Consider the following 27,074-nt stretch of genomic DNA (forward strand, 5'->3'; position numbering starts at 1 on the left):
TGATCACGACGGATGCCAGCCTGACCGACTAGGAGGGGGTGTCGGGGGTGTTAGTCAACACAGGGTCGATGGACACAAGAGGAATCCTGTCTGCCGATCAATGTGTTGGAACTTCAGGCGGTCAGACTGTGCATTGACCATTGATTGGCATTTTTATAGCGATCAGTGCTATAAAAATGCATTGATTATTGTAAAAATGTCACTGGCAGAGAAGGGGGTTAACACTAGTGGGCGATCAAGGGGTTAATTATGTTCCCTAAAGTGTGTTCTAACTGAAGGGGGGGTGGGACTGACTAGGGGAAATGACAGATCGCTGTTCATACATTATATGAACATACGATCAGTCATTTCTCCCCCTGAAAGAACCGGGAGCTGTGTATTTACACACACAGCTCCCGTTTCTCGCTCTGTCACGAGCGATCGCAGGTGCCCGGCGGTGATCACGCCTGCCAGGCTCTCGCATCAGGAGCAGGGGTCTTTTGTTTGCTGGGCTTGGTGGAGGAAGTGGTCCCGTCCAGGGCGCATAGGACGTTACTCAGCATTCTCCTGTTCTATGGGAAGAAATCTATTTTGCTCAAGTGGAGGAGCCCGGGGGCCCCAGAGATAACATTCTGGAAAGGGCTGGTGAATGCTATGCTCCCATATTACAAGGCAACATACTTATCTCGGGGGTGTGTGGGAAAATTTGAAAAAGTATGGAGGGCCTGGTATGAATCTGATCAGACGGTTGGGTAGTGAGGAATGGTAAATAATTTCTGAATTCTCCTATATTATGTATTTGCATTAATTTACTTCAGGTGCATCGGGACTGGGATCTGGGACGGTCATTAAGCGAGGTGGAGATCCTTCTTTATGGGAGCCCCGCGCTAGTTTTTTTTTTTTTTTTAACAGGGGGATGGGAACTGAGTAGAGGGGGGAGGGAGGGTGGGCGTTCTGTTGGTTATTGCCATCTGCGATGGCTCTGTTTTTCATGTACATGGTCATGTTGACCAATGGTATACTTGGTGCTGTACCAAGGAATGTGTGTTTTTGCTATGCCAAAATTTTCAATAAACAGAAATTAAAAAAAAAAAAAAAAAAAAAGGAGCAGGGGTCGTGCCCCCATAGTGGCCGCAGAGAAACATTGCGTTATATTACGTGATTTTGCGCAGCCGAGCCAACCTGCCGCAGTAAAACTGCGGTGGGCGGTCGGCAAGCGGTTAAAGTGTGTGTTTGTTTTTTTTTTGGTTTTTTTTCAAAAAATTGTTTGAAAGACCCCCTGTGCAAATACAATATGACATAAAATATTGCAATGACCACCATTTTATTCTTTAGGGCAGGGTTTGACAAATTTGCTTGGAGTCTAGGAGCCAGCTAAAAAAGTTAGGAGCCAGAAAACGCGCCCGTCCCGCCGAGCTCGCACGCAGAAGTGAACGCATACGTGAGTAGCCCCCGCTTTTGTAAAAGTGAGGTGTCACCACGATCGTTGGAGCGAGAGCAATAATTCTAGCCCTAGACCTCCTCTGTAACTCAAAACATGCAACCTGTAGAAGTTTTTTAAACGTCACCTATGGAGATTTTAATTTTTTTTTTTTTTATTACATTTTATTTTTTCAGCATTTGTGCGTTGTTAATTATTTTCTTTACTCAAAAACGTTTTTTTTTTCAATTACCGGTGGGTGCATGCGCCAGGTCACAATTTCTTGTCGCAATTGCGACCTGGCGCCCGGATATTGTCGACCCCTGCTTTAGGGTTTTGGCAAAAAAATAAAAAAGTGTGTGTGTGTGTTATTCAAAGTAATTTTCTAGCAAAAATGCATACAAATACAGGCAAATGCTCTATTAAGATCATGAGGGGGGTTGAATACCGATCACAATTTTTTTTTAATGCTTAATCGTGCAGCTCTACGCTGATGCTAACTAGTGTCACCCGTGAGACAGTGATCAGAAAAAAATCTGTACACTGTACTAATGACACTGGGTTAAAATGTTATTAGGTTTAGGGTACCTGCCAAATATTCCCTATCTGGGATGAACGCTAACTGCCGTTATCTGCCCCTAACTCTGCTAGCGTTACAAGTGACACCAATACAGTGATCAGTAAAAAATCTGTACACTATATTTGGTGATATTGTGACAGGGAGTGAGAGGGTTAACAGCAGGGAGGGGCACGATCATGGGGTTAAATATGTGCCTATGTGAGCTGGTGTCAGTTTAGAGCTTGTGTACTCACAGTAGATGCTCTCTCCTCTCATGCTGGAACTGAAAAGGGTCCCAGGAGGGGAGATTGCATCATTTCCTGTGCCTGTGTTTCATTGCACTGGACGTTCTGACGAATCACAGAACTGATCAGTAGGTCCAGACCATAAATCATTGGCCTGGGCCTGTGGAACAGTCGGTTCTGTAACAAATCTGACTGCCGCAGGGACGGTGGACGCGAGCAACGTACAGGTACATTGTTTTGTGCAGCCGGGCCTCCCTGCCACAGTAAATGTACGGTGGGCGGTGCAGAACTGGTTAAAATAGTACTAAAAGATGAGACTTGGATTTTAACAAACTTGTCATACTTACCTGCTCTATGGAATGGTTTTGCACAGAGGAACCTCAATTCTCCTCTTCTGGGATCCCCCACTGGTGCTTCTAACTTTTCCTGCCTTCAGAGTGCCCATGTAGCAAGCCGCAAAGTATAGTAAAGATTACCCCTACAGCAAGGTAAAAAAAAAACTTCTGCCTTTTGGAATCACTCGCGTCCTTCTGCTTAGGACTGAATGTCCCATAAGGTATTGCTTCTCAAACATTCACAAGTTCTCATGCACTTACCGACATGTATACATGGTGTACTGAGCTGTATGTGTGCTGCACTGTATTTCCTGATATGTACACAAATAATGCATTTTGTATGCAGGCCTATTAAAAAGGTTATCAACTAATTGATTATGAAAATAGTTGACAACTATTATTATAATCAATTATTTGTTTCAGCCCTACCATCTCTATTTTTCCTAGTGACCATTGTCACAGAGTGAAAGAAAAATCAAACAATTTAGATTGTCCCCGAAACCGTAATATAGGGGAAATTTTGCCTTTTTGTTCTGTTTGAAGGCTCCATTGACGAACAAGAAATCTGCAGATGATCGCAGCCACCTTAAGGCTGCAATGTATAAAATGTTTGCTTTTTGCACTTTAAATGACAATTGTGCGGTCATTCAACACTAACCAAAATAAAAAAAATTATTTCTCTTCCCATAAATAGAGCTTTCTATTGGTGATATTTGATCAACTCTAGTGAAAAAATGTAAAACCGCAAAGACCAACAATTTTGAGGGAAAAAAAAAAAAAAAAAACTGACCGGCACTGATGGACAGCACTGATGATGAGCTACTGATAAGCATTACTGGGTGGCATTGATTGGCACTTTTGTGGGCACTGACAGGCTTTATAGAGGGGGACAGGCTGGCAGACGATGGACACCTTTTGATGGGGGGGGGGGCGGCTGTGCTGATAATTAATGTGCTTATTATCAGCACAGACGCCCCCCCTCCCTTTGACAGGGAAAGCCGCCGATCATCTCTCCCTGTTAGCGTGAACTGAGGGAATGCCGTTCACCGGCACTTCCTGGTTCATGCAATGATCAGCTGTGATTATTAACAACTGACCACGTGGTAAGAAACCTCTGCCAGAGGCGTCATATCACGCTCGAAATTGTGGTGTGTCAGGCGTGTGCCAGCTCTGTTATCCTGATCACGTCATATGACGTCTGATCAGGATAACTAGACCACGTTGCTGCCATCATTTTGCTAGTTGGTGGGCGGCAAGTGGTTAATTGCTTCTTATCCATAATTATCTGCGGGCAATTTTGGAAGCACGTTGAAGATATTAGGCGCACCCTGGTGATTTTGTCGCTTTTGACATGTCACCAGGGGCAGAATTTATGGAAATGCAGCTGCCATCTTCCCCCGTAGATGTTGCTCGCAGACAGCCTGTGTTCAGGGCCAGTTATCCGATGATCAGAGAGAAGAAATAGGTCAGTGTGGGAGCACGAAGGGAGGAATCTTACAGGGTTTTAGTTTTTATATCACTTATTCAAGAGCCCGGCTGCATCTTTTGTGACTTATGGTGTTGTTGGTCTGTCAGGGTTGTAGCACTCAGGGCCTCATTCTGTGTGTAGTGAGGGGAGCAAGTCGCATTTCTTTTTATTTATAATTTTCTCTATATTTATATGCAAACAAAGCTGTCGGATGTGGTGATTTCAGGTGCTGAAACACACCAAATTAAAGTGGTTCTAAAGGCAGAAAGTTTTTATCCTAGAAGGATAAGTTTACCTAGTAACATGTTTGCATGTTACTCATATTCAGGGTGTAACATGGAACTGTTGTTCCTCCATTGTGACAGAGGGTGGAGTGGATCTTCTCTTTGAAGCCCAGCACAACCACGACATCGACTTACAATGAGCCCATAGATGGATCGAAATGCGGCTAGTTCCAGCTGAACCAGCCCAATTTTGATCAGTCTATGGCCAGCTTAAAATTACCCCATCTACAGGGTAGCAACCTAGCACCCCATTTTTTTTTCTTGACTAGGCAGATCTGATTTATTAAAAAGGCAGATATAATTATTCAATTTCTGCCATTTTTATAAGCTGAATAGGCACTTGGGATGGTGTAGTCAAGAGGTTGGCCACGGGAACCTTATCGCGGGTGTCGGATCTTGGACTGTGCACTAGCTTTTCTCTAAGGGCCCCTTTACACCACATTTGGTGCAGTGATTTTTTTTCTCTTATCGTCCATGGACGGACACAGCTCCTTAAATCTTGACAAGTGGGTTATGTTCCCTGTTTACAGGAGAGGACTAGGCAGAAACATGTTAAATAGTTAAATACATGTTACATTAACAGAGTTGAACAGCCCCGCCCAGGGGGCGGTCCCTCCAGACATAACCCTCCTCACTGCAGCTTGCAGCCTCAGTTTCGTTCTGCCTAGCAAAGGAGAAGGACGTATGGCTCCCTTTGGGCCCAGCGCCCTGAGGAGAAATTTTATTTTATTTTACTTTACTTTTTCTTGAAGAATCTTCTTTCAACTGTTGGCTGAGAGACAGGCTGGATATTATAGATCCTTGTAGTCTACTCAGTCCGACCAGCAAGCGTGGGCACACCTTTGCAAAGAGGCTTGGTCTGCCACGCCATACCTCATGACTCCTGAGGTGGCCGGTGAGCTTTGCTCCGAGGTCCACATATGACTGAGCTGTGGTGTTGCCTCAATCACAGTGGACCGGGCCGACAGCTACCTCCATTGCGGTTGTAGGTCTGTCAGGAATGCGTCAGCGAGTCCTCGCTCGGACGGGTAAGTACAGTCCCTCCTGCTTCGGTGGGTTGGTACGGCTGGGCATTCCTGGGGTTCGGGGGTCCCTTCCCCTTACTTCCCTGCTCCTTTCCCTTGCTGCATTGCTAACATTGCCGCTGTCAGGGGGGAGGGGGCCTTCCTGAGGGGACTGTGTTATCTGGCCTGTGTTTTTTCTTTTTTGTATTGGGCTTTCCTGTGAGGTAAAAAGCCCTGTGATGAGCACAGATGTTTATGATTATACTTCAGCAGACGCTGACTGATTGGTGACACCTGTAACGGTTTTGCTTTTTATGCTGTATCTGTGACTTGTCCTTAAATAAAACAGTCCTATGAGGCTTTTCCTGTTTAAACACAGGTCCCTGCAAAAGTTACCTCACGGTTCTTTTCCTCACAGGCAGCGCTGTGCAGTCTCCTCCTGAGGGAGTCCCCTGGTTACCCCTGGTCAGCGCAGCAAGTGGGTGAGAGGCCCTGAATAGGGCTCTAGGAGCTTTTGTCTATTTGTATGGACAGGTGTGCATATTATAATACACACTATATGTAAATATTGGAGTCAGTATCTGGGTCCTTCCCCACATGCTGGTGGTGGCAGCAGGTGTTGGCACCTGTGATTCCCACAGAGTTTTTATTGTTAGTCCTGGACACAGTTTGTGCCAGGGTGGGGGTGGACTGCGGGCGGGCGGTAAAAGAGTGCCCCCTTCCCCCGTTATCCCCTGGGGAATGCTCTGTTATGGAGCCATGGACTAGGTACCTAGTTAAAAAAAAAAAAAAAAAAAAAGGCAGAATAAGGCATTTATGGGTGCGCTTTTTACTGCTGCAAGGGACTCTCCTAAGCTGCATAGTGCAGCTGGGTTTCCGCTGAGGGCTCGGTCTTTTTTGGATCACACAAATCAGACCGCTGTGTAGGTTTTTCCTTCTGTGCCCTTCTTTGATAATTTCTGAGATGCGGAATGAGAAAAGCCACTGAGGGCTTTTGTAGTCCCTCACCGCCGGGCGGGAACCCCTACTTGTATGGATCTGACTGATAGAAGATCCGAAGTACTGACCCGTTCCATGTTTACCATGCTGGGGTCTGGCTTGCGGCCTATTGTGGCCACTACACTGGGGTCTCAGTGGTCGCTGGCGCTATTTTTTGGGAGATTTTTCAATTACATTGAAAACTCCCATTGGCGCCCATTTTGTCGTAGCCACGCTATGGCGCAGCTTACATTGTGCTGGCCTTTTTCCTGTGGCCGCGTTCTGAACGCTCGGCGGCCATCTTGGAGTAGTCCTGACCCCTAGTGCTGTATACAACTCACAGAGTGAGCATTTTGCACCAGACAGTGGAGGAGCACCGACTCTCTCCTGAGGTTATTAGCCTAGCGGACCAGCTGGTCCAGGGCCTCATCTCATATAGGTCTGTGATGCTTCATTGAATGCTGCGCCCTTGTTATCCAGGGCGTCTGTTTCAGAATGGTTTTATGCACACGGTGGTGTAGTGCTTAACTCCATTACTTGGCAGCAAAAGAGTCATTGGTTCGAATCTGCACACTGACGCCAATCTGCCTGGAGCTTGCATTGTCGCTCCCTGTGTCTGTGTGGGTTTCCTCCGGGTACTCCGGTTTCCTCCAAAGACATGTGTGCATACACCTACATAATATACATACACACTATGTGTGTGTATTATTTAGGGGCAACCCTCCCAGGCCGTCAAAGGCCCAGCTGGGGGACTAATCTGTCCCTGGGTGCATAAGCCGATCACGCCGGCACCCAAATCCTGCCAATGTATATAGCCTTCCCTCCCTGTCTCTAGGTGGGAGGGGCGGCTTGCAGGTTCACAATTCAGTGAAACCTCCCTGCTCTCCGACTAGTGGGTCTGCGAGGTGGTCTCTTCGGAGTACTAGATAGGGTTTCCTCCTATCCACAGAACAAAGTTCTGTCCTTGTGTCTTCTCCTCCCGGCACGTCGGTCTGCCTTGGGCAGTGTGGGATTTGCTAAGCTGCAAGGTAATTTTACCTTTCCTGCAGGACGAGAGTTTTGGGGTTTTCTATGGGCCTCAGGCCCTAAATACCTTTGTGAACGTCGGGTAGTTCCGCATGGAATCCATTTGTTCGGTGGTAGCTGCGCTTCATCCGGGGGATGTCCTGACATCAGGGACGCATACATGCATGTCCCGTTTTGCACATGTCAGTGTTTTTTTCTGTGCTTCGTGATGAGAGAAGGGTCTCTGTCAGCCTGTGGCCCTCCCTTTTGATCTGGCGTCAGCACCATGGGTTTTCAGCTAGGAGCTCGCACTTATTTGAATTTTGTTGGGACAGCGAGGCTTTGCCTCATTGGCTACTTTGACGACTTTCTTCTGAGAGCAGCTTCTGTCTCCGACCTAGTGGATGGGTTATTCCCATTCAGACCCTCCGAAGATTCGGGTGGATGTTAAACGTTTAGGCCAGAAAGTGTAGCTCAGTGGCAGCAAGCCTGCCCTACATGTGTGCGACCCAGGGTTCAAATTATGGGCATGCTAGGTTCCGACTCAGCGTAGGAGTATCTAGTGTTGATCCAGACTCCTCAGTGGCAAAGGTCCTTCTTCCCCTGGAGAAATTGCAGACTCTTCAGTCTGCGGAGAAGGTATTGGCATCACGCAATCGGTCTTCTCTCCGGGCGCCTGCTGGTTCAGGGTCTGTGGGTAGCCTCCTTCAAGGTGGTACTGTATGCCCAGTTCCACACCCTGGTTTTCCAGTGGAACTACTGTCCAGGTGGTAAAAATCTCTTGTCTCTGAAATCATTAGATTCCTGTGCGCCACCTAGTCAGAGTCTCTCTGAGTTGGTGACAGAGATTCCCGACTCTTCGGTCCGGGAAGTTGTTCCTTCCTTCCAGTGGTCGGTGTTTACGACGAATGCCAGCTCACGGGTTGTGAACCTGGAGGTTCACAAAACTGGGGGGTCCAGTCGGCCCTGAGTCGCTGGACTTGCGTGGACCTATGACCACACCTCCTTGAATGTGTCTGGTCTCGGTAGCTACCCAGGGTCGGGCCTGGCTAGTGCCTGGTGGAAGACCGCCTGGGAATACCAGGTGCTGTCTACTGTTCATTGTCCTACTATTTTAGGCGATCAGGCTATGCTTCTCCTTGTGGTCGACCAATCTGGTTTCAGCCGGACAACGCCACGGCCGTGGCTTCAGTCTACCATCAGGTATGCCGGCAGGCAGACTACTGGAGTCGCCAGATGCTGGACCAGGGCGACTGGTCTTTGTGCTTGGGGTGTTTCGGCTCCCTTGCAGGAGGTGAGCCTCACATGGCATGGATCTCCTGGCAGCTTGTCTCCGCCGCAAGGGTGTCAGTTAGTGGCCAGGTCTAGTGATCTTGTACAGACGCGTCAGTCGCGCTGGTGGCCCTGTGTTGTCTGTATCGGTGATTTTTTGCCATTCCTCCATGGTAGTTGCTTCCTCGGCCGCTCCACAGAGTGGATGCTGAGGAGATCCCGATGATTCTAATCGCTCCAGATTAATCTCGGCGTCCTTGGTACGCTGATATCGGGCGCCTGGTAGCGGAGGCACCCTGGCGATTGCCAGGGCAGGAGGTTCCTGTCTCAAGGTCCCATACTTCCTCCTGTTGTACAGTCACTGACTTGCTTAACATGGTTATTGGAAGCCAGACTTTAGGTGACCAGGGTCTGTCTGACTCGGTCATCTCAACAGGGCACCGTAGTCTTCTTCCGGAGGATCTACCGTCGCACCTCTCTTGGTGCGAAGGGATGGAGTGACGTCCACGGGCGTACTTTCAATGTCCAGGGTCCTGCTGTTTTTAAAGCTTGGATTGGATCTAAAAATTGCTTAAAGCACCGTTTGGGGGCAGATTTCAGCCTTGGCTGTGTTCTTTTAGTGGCCTTTTTGCGGCCCGTTCCCTGGTGGGTCCCCTTTTTTTGTGTGCAAGGGGTTTGTCATATACTTTCCCCTCTTGGCCCATCTCTTCCCCCATGAGTTTTGACTCTGGTGCTCTCGGTTCTTCAGGAACCTTCCTTTTGGAAACATCAGAGAGATTTTCTCTTGACACTATCTCAGAAGGTGGCCCCTTTAGTGGCCTTTACCTCTGTTAGAGGGGTTTCTGAGTTGGCGGTCTTGTCTTGCAAGCCGCCATGCTTGATCCCCCATAATGATTAGGTGATGGTGCACCCGCGACCTTCCCTTCTTCCGAGGGAGGTTTCGGCCTTTCATACTTTAGGCGTGGTACGCGCTTTGCGGGTATACCAGCCTACTACGGCTCCATTTCGGAGCTTCTGACTCTTTTGTGTCGGTGTCTGGTCCACAAAAGGGCCTGGCGGTCTCGTCGACCACCATTTCTCGGTGGATCGGGCAGGCCGTCATACAGGCCTATGCTCCTAAGGGCGGGCCCCCCTTTCCGGTCACGGCACTTTCGACCAGGGCAATTGGTGCTTCCTGGGTTTTTTTTTTTTTTCCCGACATCATGCGTCGGTCTCACAGGTGTGCGGGCCGGCGATTTGCTCGTCCGTTCACGCTTTTTCCAGAATTTACATGGTTGCTGTGAGTGCATCTTATGATGTTTTTTTCAGCCGCTAGTTTTTGCCGGCGGCTGTTTAAAGTTGCACCTCCTCCGTTGAGGAGCTCTGCTTGTTTTGGGGTGAAGTTAAAATTGTTTTTACTGATATATTTCCCACCCCTCGTTTTTTGACACTGCTTGGGGACGTCCCACTTGTCAAGATTTAAGGAGCTGTGTCCGTCCATGGACGATAAGAGAAAATAGGATTTTTTGTACTCACCGTAAAATCCTTTTCTCTGAAGTCCATGGACGGACACAGCTCCCACCCCTCCTTTTTAGGTTTGTACTGCTTGTTACGAACTGAGGCTGCAAGCTGCAGTGAGGAGGGTTATGTCTGGAGGGACCGCCCCCTGGGCGGGGCTGTTCAACTCTGTTAATGTAACATGTATTTAACTATTTAACATGTTTCTGCCTAGTCCTCTCCTGTAAACAGGGAACATAACCCACTTGTCAAGATTTAAGGAGCTGTGTCCGTCCATGGACTTCAGAGAAAAGGATTTTACGGTGAGTACAAAAAATCCTATTTTTTCTGCATCAAAAACGCATGAAACGTAGGTTATATGGGCTCTAATGACGTTGTTCACACCAGTGCAGTGCGTTCCAGTGTTTTTTCTGTTCCAGAAAAAATAGTACAACATGCTGCTTTTTTCCCCCCTGCACAGAACTGTACTAAAACGCTGTAAAAAGCATCAAAAATGCTCTGGGCCCATTGCAGGAAAAAAATGCATCTGGAAGCGCATCTAAAGCGTTACGAAAACCCAACGAAAAACACATTAAACATGGAGGGCATTTTTGTGATGTGAATGGGCATTTAGGGATGTATATCGAAAATGAAGCAGCCACTGAAGCACAATCCTTCATATTCTGTCATGCCTTTTATGTGAGCGGTTCAGTTTTGCACTGGGTAGATCCCTTGTCCTCACACAGTAGTGAGTCTGTGCATGAATGCTTATTAATATTATGAGGGCGAGAAGTCACTCTGCCTAAATCTTGGCAGTCCCCATTTATGTTGAAACATTAATAATTTACTTTCTCTAAAATGCTGTCTTCTCTCTATTCTAATTATAAAGCTTTAGCAGTGTTTGGTATTTCACTTAGTAACTGTTAATGGCACTTTGAAAGTTTAGTATGTAATTATTCTATGAAATGAGTTGTTAAGGTTTTTGCCTTTCTTGTTCCAGGTAAAAGCAAAGAAGCTGAGATTAAACGAATCAACAAGGAACTGGCAAATATACGGTCTAAATTTAAGGGTATGTAACAGTTTAAATGTTTTCTGAGTCTAATTTTATGAACACCCTTTTACAGTATAATAAATGAGCAAAACCATGTTTAAAGGAACACTATTGTTAGTAGGAGACCAGGAGCTGTTGAGGACAATGTGGTCCCTAAGCTGGGAGAGTGCTGTACAGTGTTTTTCCAGAGCACAAATACAGGTATGCACTTATATAGCCCCACGGAAGACAGCCCATTTAATTTTGGCCACACATGTGCTGGGGGTTAAGCGTTTGTGTGTGTGTGTGTGTGTGTGTTTTTCGTTATCGTACACCACGGGACACAGAGCCTTTATGTTTACATAATGGGTTATGGGTCACCAGCGGTGATTGGACACTTGCACAAAGAATTGAAGACAGTTCCCCTCCATATGACCCCTACCATCAGGGAGGCACCTTGGTTTTTTCGCCAGTGTCTAAAAGGTGTTGGACGCGCGAGGATCTGCTAAGGATAGCTCTGCTAAAGGACCCTCTGGGGGAGAAGGAGCTATATGCTTCGGGATCCCTCCAAGGCGCTAATAGTTACGCTGAAACTGGATGGGATCCGGGCCTCATGGACGAGGCGTCGCCTGTAATGTCTTTCTTCGGAGGACTGGGTTTTGGGGTCCAGCACTTTCGCTACAGCAGCTAAAAGTCCTGGTTAGAGTCTTTTACAAGGCCCAAGGGAGAGGTATCCTTTAAATAGGAACCCATATCCCTGAAGGTTGGCACACAAAACCCGCCGAGATGGGAGAAGATTGGTGCTGTCTGAATTTTTTTCAGCAGAAAAACCTGCGACGGGGATAAAGGTAAGAGAAAAACGATCCTAAGAACAAGCTTAAAGCGGAGGTTCACCGCTAAATTGCTATTTTTACCCTTAGATGGATGCTCATTTAGTCTAGGGGAATCGGCTAGTTGTTTTAAAATCGAAGCTGTGCTTACCTTTTTAGAGAGCGATCTTCTCCGCCACTTCCGGGTATGGGCTGCGGGACTGGGCGTTCCGTCTTGATTGACAGTCTTCCGACAGGCTTCCGACGGTCGCATCCATCGCGTCACGATTTTCCGAAAGTAGCCGAACGTCGGTGCGCAGGCGAGGTATAGAGCCGCACCGACGTTCGGCTTCTTTCGGCTACTCGTGACGCGATGGATGCGATCGTTGGAAGCCTTTCGGAAGCCTGTCAATCAAGAAGGAACGCCCAGTCCCGAAGACCCATACCCGGAAGTGGCGGAGAAGATCGCCCTCTACAACGGTAAGTACTGCTCGGATTTTAAAACAAATAGCCCATTCCCCTAGACTAAATGAGCATTCATCTAAGGGTATCTAAGGGTAAAAAAACATTTATGGGAGAACCCCCTCTTTAAGGACCTTTTCAAATTTAGAGTAGTGTCTTCTCTTTTTTGGCCACTAGAGGGATTAAAGAGCAGAGTTTCACTCACCTCACTCTGTAGAATGTCAGATACGTAGGACAAGTGCATTCTTCCGCTGCTGAGCTCTGCATCAGGATGACCACAGCTCCTCTCCTCCAGACACTGGGTAAGTGCCCAGCATAGCAGGAATAGGCAGGGGGAGGCTCTCCCTGATCACTGCAAGCTGCCATACTGCCCTGGGTCGCGCGCGTGCTTTATTTGCGGGGGGGGGGGGGGCGGAGGAGAAGGAGGGGGGATCCAAAACGTTCATGGTTGCAGGCACGTGAAATCAATGGAATGGCGCTTAAACGGAGCCAAGGGAGGATCGTTCAGGCCAGCAGCTCTTCCCTTGGGAACACAGCAGCAGCAGGGGCACGTAAGCTCTATGTGGTTGGTAGGGCACCCACTCTATAGCATGAAACTGTGTGTTTAAGTTACTTTATGTAGATTGCTAAACTGAGCACAGTAGTATATGCTTGTTGGTACCTCGGCTTGTTGCTTGTTAATATGTCTTCCCTTAGAAGGAATTCAGGGACTAAGAAAGACAAGAAAGCACCGCCGCCTGAGACATGAGGCTCTAGCCGTACCTGCTCGGTACCTTCCTCCCCTGTAAATCTGGATATATCAATACAGGAGGAGCCATTGCCACTATCGGGAGTAACAATTTCTCCAGTGGCGCCTGAGCCTGCATCTGTCACTGAGGACACCTTTATTGCAGCCATGGGAAAACTGGAAGGAAAGATCGCTACGCTAATCACAAAGTCCTTGCAAAAGGACAAAAAGGGAAGCCGATCTCCTTCAATGGTGTTAGACTGGGAAAAAACCATGGGAATCAATCTCACCTTCACTGAGATCCCTTCATTGGTTGCCAGTGAAAGACAGAGTCACTTTCAAGGCACTCTGCCTAATACATAAGTGTATTCAAGGCAACGCCCCCCAATATCTATGCGGAAAAATAAAAGCCCATAACCCCAATCGCATTCTGCGATCCACCAAATCAAAACCTCCTCCAGATACCCAAAGCCAGATACAAGTCCAAAGGAGATCGAAGATTTGCAGTCCAAGGACCCCGCCTGTGGAATGCACTACCAACCACCATCCGACTGGAGTCAGATCACTTGGCCTTCAGGAGAAAGATTAAAACCCATCTCTTCTGAGGTCAAGGGGTTCCTTACCCATGAAATGGATACAGCCCTCAGAGGCGATTCAGTTTGCATGTGTTGCGCTTTACAAGTCTCTCTCTCTCTCTCTCTCTCTCTCTCTTAGATCCACTTTCAGAAAGATCTGAAGAGAAGGATAAGGATGAAATAACACCTACAGAGGACAGGGCTGAGGAGTCGGACGCATCAGGGATTTCAGAGGAACCCTTTTCTGCTTCCCAAATGCTAAGGTCACAGGTGCAATGTTATGCTGAAACAGTGCGTACTACATTCAGGTTGCCTTCTTAGGAGTTAACTGAATCACCTGTCTCCTCCCTGGGCTCATTAAAATCCCTGCAGGGTGCATGCTCTTTTCCAGTTCATCCTTTATTAAAGAAGCTAATCTACGCAGACTGGTTACACCCATTATAGTCTTTATCTTATGGAGGAAGAGTTTTCCAAGAAGTGGAGCCTGCCTTCGGTAGATGCAGCCATTTCTTGTGTAAATAATTACCTGACTTGTCCAGTGGATAACATACAGGTGTTTAAAGACTCTTCAAGAAAGATTCCAATTTATTTTCCAAAGTCTTCCTTCCTTCTGGCTGGGTCAGTCGCCCAACCTGCTGTAGCAGCAGTAGGCATGTGTCAGGTCCTCAAGGACCAGGTAAAACCACGGCTGAAGTAGCTGCCTCCAGAACAAGTCAAATTGGGGGAAAATTTGCCTAAAGCCTTATGTTTTACAATTGACGCGATGAGAGATTCGATTCTGCACTGGCCAGAATTCTTTGGCTAAAGCATTGGTCTGCAGAGGCTAGTTTCCCCTTCCATGGCGAACACCTCTTTGGGGAAGATTTGGAGAAATATATCCAAAAGATATTGAGTGGGAAAACCACTCTATTACCAGAAAAGAAGAAAAACAAGAGATCTTGTTTTAAATGTTCTCTCTCCCCGGCTCCTGGTAAATCTACCTCCAGCCAGTGGCGATGGCATTTTCAGCCAGCCACAAAGACTAAAGAAGACCGGGCCCATAAGAACAAGAAGCAGTGGGGTTCACGGGCTAACAAGCAAAACCCCAAAGCCTCTACATGAAGAGGCGCCCCCGCTCGGCCGAGTGGGGGGATGGCTTTGTCAGTTTTCAGTGGCATGGCAGACAGAAATCCAGGCCAGATGGGTAGTATCCACAGTATCCCTAGGGTACAAGCTGGGATTTCAAGAGATCCAATCTTCTCAGTTTCGAAGCTCAAGGCTTTCCAAGGATCCTTTTTTTAAAAAGCGTCCTTCTTCAAAGGATTGGATCACTTGCTGTCCAAAGGGGTGATCACCAAAGTAACCTTAAAGGAGCAAGGAGCAAGGTTCAGGGTTTTATTCAAACCTCTTTGTAATCCCAAAGCCAAACGGAGACATCAGACCCATTCTGGATCTAAGATCTCTAAATCGGTTTCTGAACATTCGCTATTTCCGAATGGAAACTATTCGATCAGTGGTCGCCACCCTACAAGGCAGAGAATTCATGGCATCAATAGACATCAAAGACGCATACTTACATGTGCCTATCTATTCCGCTCACCAAAGATTTTTAAGGTTTGCGTCAGAACATCGCCACTTCCAGTCTGTGGCTCTGCCCTTTGGTGTGGCTACCGCACCTCGGGTATTTACAAAGGTACTAGCCCCTCTGTTGGCAAATGTCGGAGCACAAGGCATTGCGATAACGGCTTATCTAGACGATCTACTGGTTATAGATCAGTCAGTGGCAAAATTAGATCATGCTGTGCTCACCACTATAAAATACCTGGAGCATTTAGGATGGATTGTAAACTTACAAAAATCCTCTCTACAAGCCCAAAGAAGGGTAGAGTACTTGGGCATGATCATAGACATAGCCCAAAGCCGGGTATTTCTACCAGAGCCAAAGATCAAGTCACTAAAGGACCTGATCCACAAGGTCAAGGCAAACAAGTGACCTTCTATTCGCCTTTGCATGAGGCTATTGGGGAAGATGGTAGCCTTTCTTAGAGGCCATCCCTTTTACCCAGTCTCACGCAAGACTACTTCAGGGCAGTATTCTAACTGCCTGGAACAAGAAGATCCAAGCACTGAATTTACCCATGCGCCTGTCTCCACAGGTGCGCCAAAGTTTCAGTTGGTGGTTAAAGACCAAAAACTTGTGGAAAGGAAGATCCTTTCCCCCAGTCACCTGGAAGGTGGTGTCAACAGATGCCAGCCTAATAGGCTGGGGTGCAGTATTGGAAGAAGTTTCAGCCCAGGGAACCTGGGCCAAGACCGAAAGGAGCCTGCCCATCGACATACTGGAAATTCGGGCAGTGTACTTAGCCCTTTAAAACCTGGACAAGCAGGTTACAGGGCCACCCAGTTCGGATTCAGTCCGACAATGCTACTGCAGTAGCTTACATCAATCACCAAGGAGGCACCCACAGTCAGGGCGCTCAGAAGGTGAATCGGATTTTGACTTGGGCAGAAGAACATATTCCTTGTCGCTCTGCAATTCTCATCCCAGGGGTAGAAAACTGGCAAGCGGACTATTTGAGTCGCCAGCAGCTGTCATCAGGAGAGTGGTCTCTCCACCCGAGATCTTTCAGGCCATATGCCAGAGATGGAAGACTCCGGATATAGACCTGTCAGCTTCCAGAATCAACAGAAAGTTGGACAACTTTGTGTCCAAGACAAGAGATCCTCTGGCCTACGGATCGGATCCTCTGGTGATCCCGTGGAATCCGTTCTCACTGATCTATGCATTTTCCTCCGATCGTTTTATTACAAAGGCTACTCTGCAGGATCAAGAAGGAAAAGATTCCAGTAATCTTAGTGGCTCCAAATTGGCCCAGAAGACCTTGGTACGCCGAGATCATAAAGATGGCGGTAGGAAAACCTTGGAAGCTTCCGCTTCGTTACGACCTGCTGTCGCAAGGTCCAGTGTTCCATTCTTCCTTATAAACTCTAAGTTTGACGGTTTGGCTGCTGAGACCCACATTCTGAGGAAGAGAGGGATCTCAGGTCCAGTACTTTCTACAATTATTAATGCCAGAAAGCCAGCTTCCAGACTTATTTACTAAAACATATGTTTCGTGGTGTGAAACCAACAAATGGAATCCTCAAAGATATTATATAAATAGGATTCTTGCCTTTTGCCAGCTAGGAGTGGATATGAAATTAGCCCTTGGTACCATTAAGGGTCAAATATCAGCTCTATCAGTTTTCTTTCAAAGACCGCTGGCATCTCATTCCCTAGTGTGGGCCTTCATTCAGGGGGTACTGCAGATCAATCCCCCAATCAAATCTCCCTTGTGCCCATGGGATCTGAATCTAGTATTTTCAGCGTTGCAGAAGCAACCCTTTGAACCTATTCGCCACATTCCACTGATTCTTTTAAGCAGCTCTTTCCTGTAAAAAGCCTTTTTTAGTTTGTAATAAAGACAAAATTGTACTACGACCCCATCCTGCCTTTTTACCTAAGGTGGTGTCGGCCTTTCATTTAAATCAGGACATTGTCCTGCCTTCCTTTTTTCCAGATCCGCAGACAGCGGAGGAAAAATTATTACACTCTTTGGTTTTCGTGAGAGCAGTAAAGGCGTATCTGCAGGCTACCACTCAGATACGTAAAACAGATGTTTTGTTTATTTTGCCAGATGGTCCCAAGAAGGGACAAGCAGCATCAAGATCCACTATCTCCAGGTGGATTCGACAGACAATTATTCAAGCCTATGGTTTAAAGCAGGGATATGCAATTAGCGGACCTCCAGCTGTTGCAAAACTACAAGTCCCATCATGCCTCTGCCTCTAGGTCTCATGCTTGTGGCTGTCAGAGTCTTGCTATGCCTCATGGGACTTGTAGTTCTGCAACAGCTGGAGGTCCGCTAATTGCATATCCCTGGTTTAAAGAATAGGACGACTCCTTTTTCTGTTAGGGCGCCTTCTACCAGGGCGATAAGTGCTTCATGGGCAGTGCACCACCAGGCTTCGGAGATCTGTAAAGCTGCAACTTGGTCCTCAGTCCACACGTTTTCCAAATTTTATCAAGTGGACGTAAAAGGACAGGAGGATGCCGCAAGAAGTGTGCTGCAAGCAGCAGTTTAAAGCTTCTGGTCCATGGCGGCCTGCTTGATCTGTGTCCCCCCCCCCCCCCTTCATATGGAGCATTGCTCTGGGACATCCCATTATGTAAAGATAAAGGCTCTGTGTCCCGTGGTGTACGATAAAGAAAACAGGATTTTTAAAACTGCTTACCTGTAAAATCCTTTTCTTGGAGTACACCATGGGACACAGAGGTCCCCCCCTTCTTATGGGAACCCTATTGCTTGCTACAAAACTGAGGTGCTTCCCTGATGGGAGGGGTTATATGGAGGGGAACTGTCTTCAATTGGTTGTGCCAGTGTCCAATCACCGCTGATGACCCTTAACTCATTATGTAAAGATAAAGGCCCTGTGTCCCATGGTGTACTCCAAGAAAAGTATTTTTACAGGTAAGCTGTTTTAAAAATCCTGTTTTTTTTTTTTTTTTTTTTTTCCATGTTTTGTAAAGTGTTAATGTTAATGTTTTCTGTACCTTTTTTTTTTTTTTTGGCGGTCAGGCATGTTAAAGCGGGGGTTCACCCAAAAATAAACATTCTGACATTAGCTATATGCCTCCAGCATACTGCTAACATCTGCAGTATGCTGTTTCTTTTTTTTTTTTTTGTACTTATCGTTATACGAGCCCTTGTTATCCGGCTCCGAGCGGGGGATTACTTCCGGGTATAGGCGTTCCTAAGCAAAGAGGAGTTGATTGACGGGCTGCTAAAGCGCGTCATGCCTTCCGAAAATACCCGAAGTCACACTCGGGTGTTTATGGCGCCTGCGCAGTCAGCTCTACACGGCAGGCGCCGTAAACGCCCGAGTGTGACTTTGTGTATTTTCGGAAGGCGTGACGTGCCTTAGCAGCCGTCAATCAACTCCTCTTTGCTTAGAAACGCCCATTCCCTGCAGGATTCCCCACTCGGAGCCGGTAAACAAGGGCTCATATAACGATAATTACAAAAAAAACGGCATACTGCAGATGTTAGCGGTATGCTGGAGCTAATGTGAAAAAGTGGATTTTTGGGTGAACCTCCGCTTTAAACACAGTGGGCTACAGTTTCCACAGCTTCCTGCATTTCAATTTTTTATTTTTATTTTGGTGGAAGTAGTTTCTTGTCACTAAAATGCTTACAAGTTCCCATATTGTCCCTTTTTACCAGTTGTAAGCCATATAGTGAGCAGGAGCTTGGTGATCTGCGGTCCCTCCCTCTTCCTTCTTTCCTGCAATTGTATGCACTGTCTGACCATCCCTGACAAGAAAACAAAACAGTCTTATTTCCTGACCATATCTACTACATTTGTTTTGTTTGATCGTTGTATCCTAGGCGTATATGGGAATAATGTGTTCTTTTTTTTTTTTTCCTCCTCTTTGTATATTGGGTATTAACCCATAGGTTTGGCCTCTTGAACTGCAATTCCTTTTTGTCTGGTAAAACTTGGGGCCACAGTGCCATTAAAAAAAAAAACCCCACTAACTACGTCTGTTAATAACAACACACTTGGGAATTCATTAACATCTACTACACTCTGATAATCTGTCATGTATCTACACAATAAATGTCTGGACATCAATTTATTGGAGGCATGGTGGGGGAAAAGCAGTGAGGTCAGTGTCCATAACATGGACACTTCTGTCCTCAGGGTAGTTCACCCCACTTGCAGTCCAGTGTGTGTGTGTGTGTGTGTTTTTTTAACCTACGCATGGAAAGTAGGTTAAATGTTTTTCAATGGCATAGTTCACATACGTTCACCGGCATGCCTCTGTACACCCACTCTGAGCTGTTCCTAATTACTGCCAGTTTGCTTATCTGTGAACAGTAGTAATTCTTATCTGTTGCACCTGTAGCACCAGATTCCTAGTGGCGAAAGAACTACTAACTAATATAAAATATGGTGCATGTGTTGGATACTGTGTTGACAATGTAAGACTTTTTTTTAATTAGTTGGAGGCCGTTTGAAAGGGGCCACAGCTCCAAAAAAGTGTCATAATCGCTTTAGTGAATTTTCCCCAACAGTGTTTCCCATTGACTTGGACCATGAGCTAATGTTGATTTCATATGTGAAGATGTCAGGTCTTCTAAATGGCATGTTCAATGCATCAGGCTCCTGCACCGTCAGACCTATGAATTGGGCTACTTTGAAACTAGGGTGTTGCGCCGTCTGCACTTTATCATTGGCCACAAAACGCCGCTGCAGCTTTACAAATGGGCAGGGGCGCCTCAAAACTGGCTGGACTTTTTGAGCGTCCTGCCAGCGCACCACACCAGTGTGAAAGGGGCGGCTCTTTCAGGGCGCTTTGCAGGTGCTATTTTTAGCGCTATAGCGCCTTGGTGTGAAAGTAGCCTTAGGGATTCTGTTATACTTCAGGCCATTGCAGCTGCCCATCTTCAGTATTGCAGCCCAAAGTTACAAATAGCTGGTTCTCGGCTCCTTACAACCTCTTTATTCATGATGTAGAATGATCTAACTGGCTGCAAATGGACTTAGGTTTTCAGATAACAAAATAATGATCTTTGAATGCTGCTCTTGTTAACAGACGTGATGGGAGAGCTCAATGGAAAGAGGTGTTTAATAAGTGCATGAGTCTTAAATTTTATGAGTGTAGGCTGTGCATTCTGTTCAGGAGGAGCTTTAGTGTTGGATCACCAAGCTTTGTAGAGCGTGGGTGTTGAGAATCACACCTTTCTTAATTGCGTTCTTCAACAGATAGAACTCTTTTAAAGTCGAATAAATTGAACCTACAAATTCATGAGAGATCAATGCATAAGCATAGAGGCATTTTGCAAATGCAGTAATCAAATTATGGGGGAAAAGTGCTAACAAAAATAAAAATGTATCATATTGCATTTTAGAAAATCTTCGATGTGATGGCTGCATTTAATTTCTTGTTTTTTTAGTTTTACTTTTCATCTTCCTGTAACAGACCAGCAAAAGTGGCTATTGGCTTTGAGACCAACCATATTGACAATGCTGCTATCCAAAGGTGTCCGTTGCTTCTCGCACATAAAGTATAACTAAATGCAAAACTTTTAGGTGGAGAGATGGATTAGAATACCTGTCTGGTTTTTATTGCTGTCTGCATCCCCATTTGGTAGATTCACCCTATTTTGTCCTGTTTACCATTATTACTGAGAGTTAAAGGAAAACGCACAAATTGGGTTATCACCAGAACAGGATTAGAGTAGAAATCTTCCAAAGTGACACAGGTGTGCAGAGTCGCACAAATGCATATGGATCTTGCTAGCAGCAGAGCCAGATGTGATGTCCAGGCCAGGAAGTGGACGGTGAACCACAGCAAAGCAGGTAAGCTGGGTAGTGGCAGGTCAGCAGTAGGCTGGAACAAGTTGGCACTGGCAGCAGCGGGCTGGCGTGGAGTATGCACTTGACAGGTAGCAAACAGCGGAGGAGCAACAGCGGATAGGACAGTGGCAAAGTCGTACAAGCTGGATGCTGTACGATGCTGGTAATCGGATCAGGTAGTGCAGACAGGAGCATAGTCGGAATACAGGCCAGAGTCTGTAACATGTCGGCGTTGCAGAGGAAGAAGTCGGGAGACACACCGGGGTCGGTGCAGGTGTTTCATCAGTTTTTGCGACCTGTCAGAATTGGTAACGGAAGTGACGTCCCGTCGCCGCCGTCTTGCCATACCCCGCACTCCATAGTAAGGATATTCTGAGAAAGGGGAAAGCGGACATCTTGTTACATTTTTTTTTTTATATATTTTTGGGGGGTATTTATTACAGCAAAAAGTAAAAAATATAAAAAAAAATCAAAATTGTCGCTCTATTTTTGTTTATAGCGCAAAAACTAAAAATCGCAGAGGTGATCAAATACCACCAAAATAAAGCTCTATTTGTGGGAAAAAAAGGATGCCAATTTTGTTTGGGAGCCACATCGCACGACCGCGCAATTGTCAGTTAAAACGACGCAGGGCCGAATCGCAAAAAGTACTCTGGTCTTTGACCAGCAATATGGTCTGGGGGTTAAGTGGTTAGACATAAGTGTAAAAGGCAAAACGCCAGTGGATGTAACAAGATGTCCGCTTTCCCCTTCATAGAGTATCCTTCCTATGGAGGAGTGCGGGGTGTAGCAAGGTGGTGACGGAACTTCACTTCCGTTACCAATTTTGGTGGGTTGCCATATCTGACGAAACACAGGCAGAGTTCAAGTAATAGTCAAGACGAGCTGGGTCAGTAACTGGAATCAGATGCAGAGTTAGAAAACGCAGGTTGCACTGGAATGCTGTGGATGAGACGGCACTGGGGCCAAGCATATTCACATTTTCTTTAGTGAAGGGCAGGGATTGGCCTGCAACTGCGCACAGAAAACTGCCCAGAGGCGCCATCTCGATAACGGGCATGCCTTTCCTGACATTGCGTGACCACCAAATGTGGTCATACATAGTTCAAATAACTTTAACAGTACTTTTATATCAGGAGTGCCCAACCAGTGGCCCGCGGAGCCCTCTGATGTGGCCCGCGACCTCCTGCCCTGGGATGGCAAGCCCAGCTTGCAGGTTGCCAACCCGCCATCCCAGAGCATCAGTGTTGTGAATGAAGCCGACGGTAGAGGAAGCAAGTGGCTGCAGAGCAGAGCCGCATAAGCCAATGCTTTCTGTATCATGCAGGCTCCTGTAATAGGCTGAGTGATGCTAAATGTGCTCTGCCTGGGACAGCAACAGCTGGCGATACCTGAATGAAAAACTGTTATCAATGGTAAGTTTATTACTAAAATCACAGTGTATATATGGGCATATCTGTTCTGCAGTGGTTACTGGGCTGCTTTCAAACTGATCCGCAGGTGCACCTGCGGGTTACTTGCACTGAGCCATAGACTTCTGGTTTTACCTGTGGGTTGGGGCGCTTTCAGAAAGTGCACCACACCTGCAGGATATGGCAAAGTGCAGCTAACCCGCAGTAAAACCACAGGTGCTCTGTGCTGCACCTGCTGCGTGGATAAACCACAGACCATCAGCGTAAAAGCAGCCTTAAGCCCCTTTCACATGATCGGTCTGACCCAATCGGACCCTCCATTTAACTCTATGGAACGGCATATGTAAACAGACTTGTGTCCATTTACACCCGCCTACCTCCAATCCGATCTGCTAAAAAAACAAGTGGATCTGTCCCCCTCCATCTGATCGGATCAGGGGGCCCATAGAGTAGAGTGGGCTGTGTCTGTGACCACTCTGTATATGCAAAGTGGACACAGACCTGTCATCGGCCCACTCTGCTCATTGTGGCCCGCGGCTGTTTACTAAGTAGCTTAAGTGGCCCTTGCTCTTCAAAAGGTTGGGCACCCCTGGTTTATACCATCCAGGATGTATCAAATTGATCTTCCTGGCTGTGGAATTGGGCAAAGAAATGGAATTAAACTGCCAAGTAATTGGCTTTCTTTGACCTCACGGTCTCTCTATACCTTCTTGGTAACTTTTTCTTATATTAAAACTTTTTTTCTCCTATCGTCTATGGATGGACACAGCCTTCACAAGTCTTGACATATAGGTTATGTTTCTGTTCATAGTAGAGGACTAGGCGGAACATGTTAGATATTTAAATACATGTTACTTTAACAGAATTGAACAGCCCCGCCCAGGGGGCGGTCCCTCCAGACATAACCCTCCTCCCTGCATCATGCAGCCTCAGTTTTTTTTCTGCCTAGCAGAGGAGGACGTGGCTCCATTTGGGCCCAGCGCCCTGTAGAGGTGGGGGGCATCTGGGGGTCCAGTCGGCCCAGGGTTGCTGGACTTTACAGGAATCCCATCTGCCGATCAATGTCCTGGAACTTCGGGCGATCAGGCTATGTCTCTCCTCGTGGTCGAGGAGGTTGCAAGGTCGCCCGATCAGGATTCAGTCGGACAATGCCACGGCGGTGGCTTATGTCAACCATTAGGGGGTAACATGCAACTCGGCTGCAGCGTCCAAGGTCGCTCACATCCTGTGGTGGGCGGAAAGAAGCGTGCCGGCTCTGTCAGACTACCTTAGTCGCCAGATGCTGAACCAGGGGGGAATGGTCATTGCACCCGGAGGTGTTTTCAACTCTTTTGCAGGAGGTAGGGCACACCGGACGTGGATCTCCTGGCCTCTCGCCTAAACCGAAAAGTGTCGAGGTTCGTGGCCAGGTCCAGAGATTCCTGGGCAGACGCGTCAGACGAGTTGGTGGCCCGGTGGGGTCAGTATCGGCTAATTTATGCCTTTCCCCCATTAAAGTTGCTTCCTCTGCTGCTCCGCAGAGTGGAGGCAGAGGGGATTCCGATGATTCTAATCGCTCCAGACTGGCCTCGACGTCCTTGATACAGCGATCCCGTGCGCCTGGTGGCGGATGCACCCTGGCGGCTGCCAATGCAGGAGGACCTTCTGTCTCAAGGTCCCATACTTCATCCTGCTTTACAGTCGCTGGCTTTAACGGCATTGTTATTGAAAGACAGGTACTAAGGGACTTGGGTCTTTCCGACTCGGTCATCTCAACCATGCTGAGGGCACGGAAGTCTTCTTCCAGGAAGATCTTCCATCGCACCTGGAAGGCCTACATCTCTTTGTGTGAAGAGATAGGGTGATGTCCACGTATGTACTCGGTGTCCAGGGTCCTGCTGTTTTTACAGTGTGGAGTGGATCAGAAACTTGCCTTAAGCACCATTAAGGGACAGATTTCAGCCTTGGCTGTGTTCTTTCAGCGGCCTTTGGTGGCCCATTCTCTGGTGGGTATGTTTGTGCAGGGGGCTTATCATATACTTCCCCCTCTTAAAGCGGAGGTTCACCCCTAAATTATACTTTTTACCCTTAGATTAATGCTCGTTTTGTCTAGGGGAATCCGCTAGTTGTGTTAAAATATGAGCCGTACTTACCGTTTACGCGATGCATCTTCTCCGACACTTCCGGGTATGGGCTGCGGGAGTGGGCGTTCCTTCTTGATTGACAGTCTTCCGAGAGGCTTCTGACGGTCGCATCCAACGCGTCACGATTTTCCGAAAGAAGCCGAACGTCGGTGCGCAGGCGCAGTATAGAGCCGCACCGACGTTCGGCTTCTTTCGGGCTACTAGTGACGCGATGGATGCGACCGTCGGAAGCCTCTCGGAAGACTGTCAATCAAGAAGGAACGCCCGCTCCCGAAGACCCATATCCCGGAAGCGACGGAGAAGATGCATCTCGAAAACGGGTAAGTACAGCTCATATTTTAACACCGCTAGCCGATTCCCCTAGACAAAACGAGCAGGAATCTAAGGGGATTTTTTGAAAACATTTTCTTATGGGTGAACTCCCGCTTTAAACCACCTCTTCCTCCATGGGATCTGAATTTGGTGCTCTTGGTTCTTCCTCTTCTTCTTTTTTTTTTTTTTTTTTTTTTTTGGTATAAATTCTTTATTTTCTACAGCAATAGCAATATACATACAGTGCCTTGCGAAAGTATTCGGCCCCCATGAACTTTGCGACTTTTGCCACATTTCAGGCTTCAAACATAGATATAAAACTGTATTTTTTTTTTTTTTTGAAGAATCAACAAGTGGGACACAAGTGGAACAAAATTTATTGGATATTTCAAACTTTTTTAACAAATAAACTAAAAAATTGGGCGTGAAAAATTATTCAGCCCCCTTAAGTTAATACTTTGTAGTGCCACCTTTTGCTGCGATTACAGCTGTAGGTCGCTTGGGGTATGTCTCTATCCGTTTTGCACATCGAGAGACTGAAATTTTTGCCCATTCCTCCTTGCAGGTCTGGACTTTGACTTGGCCATTCTAACACCTGGATATGTTTATTTGTGAACCATTCCATTGTAGATTTTGCTTTGTTTTGTATCATTGTCTTGTTGGAAGACAAATCTCCGTCTCAGGCCTTTTGCAGACTCCATCAGGTTTTCTTCCAGAATGGTCTTGTATTTGGCTCCATCCATCTTCCCATCAATTTTAACCATCTTCCCTGTCCCTGTTGAAGAAAAGCAGGCCCAAACCATGATGCTGCCACCACCATGTTTGACAGTGTGTTCAGGGTGATGAGCTGTGTTGCTTTTATGCCAAACATAAAGTTTTGCATTCTTGCCAAAAAGTTCGATTTTGGTTTCATCTGACCAGAGAACCTTCTTCCACATGTTTGGTGTGTCTCCCAGGTGGCTTGTGGCACACTTTTTAAACGCCATTTATAGATATCTTTAATAAATGGCTTTCTTCTTGCCACTCTTCCATAAAGACCAGATTTGTGCAGTATACAGGGACTGATTGTTGTCCTATGGACAGAGTCTCCCACCTCGGCTGTAGATATCTGCAGTTCATCCAGAGTGATCATGGGCCTTTTGGCTGCATTTCTGATCAGTCTTCTCCTTGTATGAGCTGAAAGTTTAGAGGGACGGCCAGGTCTTCATAGATTTGCAGTGGTCTGATACTCCTTCCATTTCAATATTATCGCTTGCACAGTGCTCCTTGGGATGTTTAAAGCTTGTATCCAAATCCGGCTTTAAACTTCTCCACAACAGTATCTCGGACCTGCCTGGTGTGTTCCTTGTTCTTCATGATGCTCTTTGCGCTTTAAACGGACCTCTGAGACTATCACAGTGCAGGTGCATTTATACGGAGACTTGATTACACACAGGTGGATTCTATTTATCATCATTAGTCATTTAGGTCAACATTGGATCATTCAGAGATCCTCACTGAACTTATGGAGAGAGTTTGCTGCACTGAAAGTAAAGGGGCTGAATAATTTTGCACGCCCAATTTTTCAGTTTTTTATTTGTTAAAAAACTTTGAAATATCCAATAAATTTCATTCCACTTCATATTGGGTCCCACTTGTTGTTAATTCTTCAAAAAAAATTACAGTTTTATATCTTTATGTTTGAAGCCTGAAATGTGGCAAAAGGTCGCAAAGTTCAAGGGGGCCGAATACTTTCGCAAGGCACTGTATGTACATTGGCACTTCCACTTTACATTACAACTAATATTTTCTTCAACATTACCAATTACTACCACATTTTCACACGGTTGTATTATCTTAACAAACCTAAACTCCTTATTTACTCGTATTTCCTCATAATTCTGATACAACTCTGTAATGTTTCCTACTTTTATTGTAATTACATTTTCCTTAGCCAGGGATAACCCTGGTAGTCCTCCCAGCCAGATACAAGCAAAATTATTAAAAAGAAACAGAAAAAAAAAGAAAAATTAAAAAGAAAGAGAGGAAAGGAAAAAAAATATATTTTGTACTATTTTTCATTAGATAACGGAATATCATGCAGCAAAAAGGCTGCTGGGTTTTCTCCAAGAGACACATCTGTAATTTCTTTAACTGTTTCAGAGACCATTTTCCAAAATTCTTTCAGTCTAGGGCACTCCCAAAATATGCGTAGCATAGTGCCCTCTGCATTTGGC

At 46.5% G+C, this 27,074-nt stretch overlaps 1 protein-coding gene across 3 annotated transcripts in view; it reads left to right on the forward strand.

Moving 5' to 3' along the window:
- Positions 1-27,074, forward strand: part of LOC120916531 (AP-2 complex subunit alpha-1) — a 168,987-nt gene that overhangs the window by 17,597 nt on the left and 124,316 nt on the right. For all 3 annotated transcript variants that reach the window (XM_040327557.1, XM_040327558.1, XM_040327560.1), the window contains exon 2: positions 11,026-11,094. In XM_040327557.1, coding sequence (XP_040183491.1) covers positions 11,026-11,094 — 69 coding nt within the window. The remainder of the gene's footprint in view (positions 1-11,025; positions 11,095-27,074) is intronic.

This window comes from Rana temporaria, chromosome 10 (genome assembly GCF_905171775.1).
Source record: "Rana temporaria chromosome 10, aRanTem1.1, whole genome shotgun sequence".
NCBI lineage: Eukaryota > Metazoa > Chordata > Amphibia > Anura > Ranidae > Rana > Rana temporaria.